The sequence below is a fragment of the Triticum dicoccoides genome, chromosome 7A (assembly GCF_002162155.2).
Source record: "Triticum dicoccoides isolate Atlit2015 ecotype Zavitan chromosome 7A, WEW_v2.0, whole genome shotgun sequence".
Lineage (NCBI taxonomy): Eukaryota > Viridiplantae > Streptophyta > Magnoliopsida > Poales > Poaceae > Triticum > Triticum dicoccoides.
Genome location: NC_041392.1, coordinates 43,876,559 through 43,880,097, shown reverse-complemented (window position 1 = coordinate 43,880,097; position 3,539 = coordinate 43,876,559). Strand labels below are relative to the sequence as shown.

General features: G+C 48.1%; 1 protein-coding gene across 1 annotated transcript; it reads right to left on the bottom strand.

Moving 5' to 3' along the window:
- Window positions 1-882: 882 nt before the first annotated feature.
- Window positions 883-2,297, bottom strand: LOC119329179 (GDP-mannose 4,6 dehydratase 1-like). The gene has a single exon (XM_037602182.1). The coding sequence runs from the start codon at window positions 2,252-2,254 to the stop codon at window positions 1,136-1,138; it is 1,119 nt and encodes a 372-aa protein (XP_037458079.1). The 5' UTR covers window positions 2,255-2,297; the 3' UTR covers window positions 883-1,135.
- Window positions 2,298-3,539: the final 1,242 nt, after the last annotated feature.

The following is a 3,539-nucleotide window of genomic DNA, read 5'->3' as shown; positions in this document are numbered from 1 at the left end:
CTTATCCAATGTTCATCTAAAATATTCTAAGCACATCCTACATGAATGACTCAGACCAGCAAGCAATGTTTTCTCTCCAGGTTCATATGAAACTGAAAGTTATCAACTCGGCAAGTTAGCATCCATGAGAAGGTCAAACAGCTTTGAATTACACTGCATAAGAATTCATGGTGCAGGTTACAAGTCATTGAGCACCATAATTACGAACGAAGGATCGCCTGAAGTGGAATAACTAAAGATCGTTGTCTCAGCACCCAAAGCTAATCAGAGTAGAATTTTAGACTATATAATATACTTTTGGCTGCTGAAGCCTGAAGATAGATATACCATCCCTTCTGCCAGCAACTTGTCAAACGTAGCAAACAAACAGAAGCCAATACAATACTTACAATGTTTGTCCTGAAGCCTATTTTGTGTGAATCATGTAGGGTCTCTCTTGTCTTTGCCAGATACACACTGGGCATTGTGTCACATCATATATGATGTCAATTGTTTAACTCAAGGATAGTGACCTTATTATACTCAGGACAAAATGCCTGATACCTGCAAAGCACATAGGCAAGAAGAATGGACAGTTCACTGGACACTTGATGAATCATACGAATGAACAAGCAAAAGCTTCAGGCCAACACAGGCCAAGACTCTCATTTCATACATTTAATCGTAGGACTATAGTTCAACTCACGCTCTTCACGTACGGGAAATGTGGGCTAACATATTCATCATTTCAATTATGTAGATTAACTACAATTTTGAACTATACTGATTTAAATATCCCCATTGCTATGTGCCAAGATGATAATGTAAAATGCTACTGATGGATACCAAGATAACATATATTCAGAATGTACCACACAGTACAGAAAGACAAGTTTGCTATCATAATCGAACACAGACAAGTTTGCTTCAAAATGGTATGGTATAAATTGTCTGATTCATTCATATGAGAAAAGCACATGACATAGTAACTTAATCAACAGTCTTGTAGGATCAAACTTTAAACCTCCTTATTTCTACCCTGAGACAAACAACAATAACTTCAGCCAACCTCTACTGCAATGGCCACACTGTATCAGCTTCTAAGGGTGGGAAATCCAAACCAAGCTCCATTTTAACCAAACTATTGATTCCAACTCTATGGCTGCTGCTTGGGGTCGCGGTACCCAGCATCCACAAGGACCTTCTCCTTCTTGGCAAGCTCGATGTCGTTATCAACCATCATCTCAACTAGCTGCTGGAAGCCAACCTTGGGCTTCCACCCAAGCACTCTCCTTGACTTGGATGAATCTCCCTGCAGGCAGTCCACCTCCGAAGGGCGAAAGTACTTCTTGTCAATGACCACATGATCCTTCCAGTTGAGGCCGGCATACCCAAAAGCAGCCTGCAAGAACTCCTCCACGGTGTGGCACTCTTCAGTGGCGACAACATAATCATCAGGCTTGTCCTGCTGGAGCATGAGCCACATGGCCTCAACATAATCCCCGGCGAAGCCCCAATCCCTGGCGGCGGAGAGGTTGCCGAGGAAGACCTTGGTCTGGAGCCCGACCTTGATGCGGCCGATGGCGCGGGTGATCTTGCGGGTGACGAAGTTCTCGCCGCGCCGGGGGGACTCGTGGTTGAAGAGCACGCCGTTGCAGGCGAAGAGGCCGTACGCCTCGCGGTAGTTGACGGTGTACCAGTGCGCGGCGACCTTGGCGGCGGCGTAGGGGGAGCGCGGGTGGAAGGGGGTGGCCTCGCTCTGCGGCGGCGGCGTGGAGCCGAACATCTCCGAGGACCCCGCCTGGTAGTAGCGCATGGGCTTCGAGGAGAGGCGGACGGCCTCGAGCAGGCGGAGCGCGCCCGTGGCGGTGACGTCGGCGGTGTAGTCGGGCACCTCGAAGGAGACGGCGACGTGGGACTGGGCGGCGAGGTTGTAGACCTCGTCGGGGAGCACGTGGTCGAGCGCGCGGCGGAGGGAGGACGAGTCGGAGAGGTCGGCGTAGTGGAGGCGCATCGGCGGGCGCGCGGCGGAGGGCGTCGCGTGCGGGTCGTGGTAGATGTGGTCGAGGCGCTGGGTGTTGAAGTTGGAGGAGCGGCGGATGAGGCCGTGCACCTCGTACCCCTTGGACAGGAGCAGCTCAGTCAGGTAGCTCCCGTCCTGCCCCGTGATGCCCGTCACCAGCGCCACCCTCCGCGGCGGCGCCAGGGACCGGGGCACCGCCTCCGCCTCGGCGCCGGCGCCGCCGTTGGAGTGCGGCGCGGAGGAGTCGGCCATTCTGAGATCTGAGAGTGGGATGTGATTTGGGGGAGGAAGGAGGCGATGGGGCCCAGGAGTACTTGTAGGGCCCGGAGACTTTGGGTCTGGGTCAGCTTCTACTGCCTGGAAAAAATCTGGACAATGGATAGAAATTGACACTTGTACTATTTTTCATTCCTATTATTCCTACTAGTATTTATTGGGCCAACTTTGAAACTTTTAGTACTGTTGAAAATTCTTTTGTCATGATGTTGAGATAAAAATATTGACGAGGAAGATAAAAAAGAATTTGACAATACTAAAACTTTAAACTTGGGGTCGAGGTAGCCGAGCGGCAACTGGATTTGGGGGGAGAACGGTGATTTGGGGGAGGAAGGAGGCGATGGGGCCCAGGAGTACTTGTAGGGCCCGGAGACTTTGGGTCTGGGTCAGCTTCTACTGCCTGGAAAAAATCTGGACAATGGATAGAAATTGACTCTTGTACTATTTTTCATTCCTATTATTCCTACTAGTATTTATTGGGCCAACTTTGAAACTTTTAGTACTGTTGAAAATTCTTTTGTCATGATGTTGAGATAAAAATATTGGCGAGGAAGATAAAAAAGAATTTGACAATACTAAAACTTTAAACTTGGGGTCGAGGTAGCCGAGCGGCAACTGGATTTTTGAGTGTTGCCAGCACTGTCGACCTCTCCTTTTTGTCTTTAAGCAGGCCTCTACCCATCTCTATCTCCTTCATTGTCTTCAGTGTGTTGTGGATGATGTCAGCTTGAATCTGCAGGATGCACCTATGCTCGTTTTTCAGCTTCAGTTTTCCATCTGTATCTCAATCTTAGCCTGCTCCTCAAGCTGCTACTTTTTCTGCTTAAGTTCTATGATAGCCTCATTGGTTTAATCCATGCCATGAGACTTCAGGCCATCTTGGTAGTCAAATAATTTGGACACATTATCCACAAATTGGTTGTACATATTGCCCAACTGATAATTCTCCTTCTTAAGCTTTGCCCCTCTCTCTCATGAGTTTCATTGTCCATGACTCCAACACATTTATGCTCATGGTACGTATCTCAGAGCTTGGTTAGGCACTTTTGCAGTATGTCAAGCCAAGGGCATCCACCCACTGCACAACCGCACAGTTAACACCACCCTGCAAAGTCAAAATATAATTACACACACTTAATCTAGATATTCAACACCTATATGATAACTAAACCACCACATTGACAACACTGCTATATCTTATCATAGACACAATCATTCAGTGACTTGCATAATAGGGTAACTTAGAGACAAGCAGTAAGGG

Excerpts from the sequence above, each read along its gene's own strand:
- LOC119329179 (XM_037602182.1), bottom strand. The coding sequence starts at position 2,254 with ATGGCCGACTCCTCCGCGCCGCACTCCAACGGCGGCGCCGGCGCCGAG.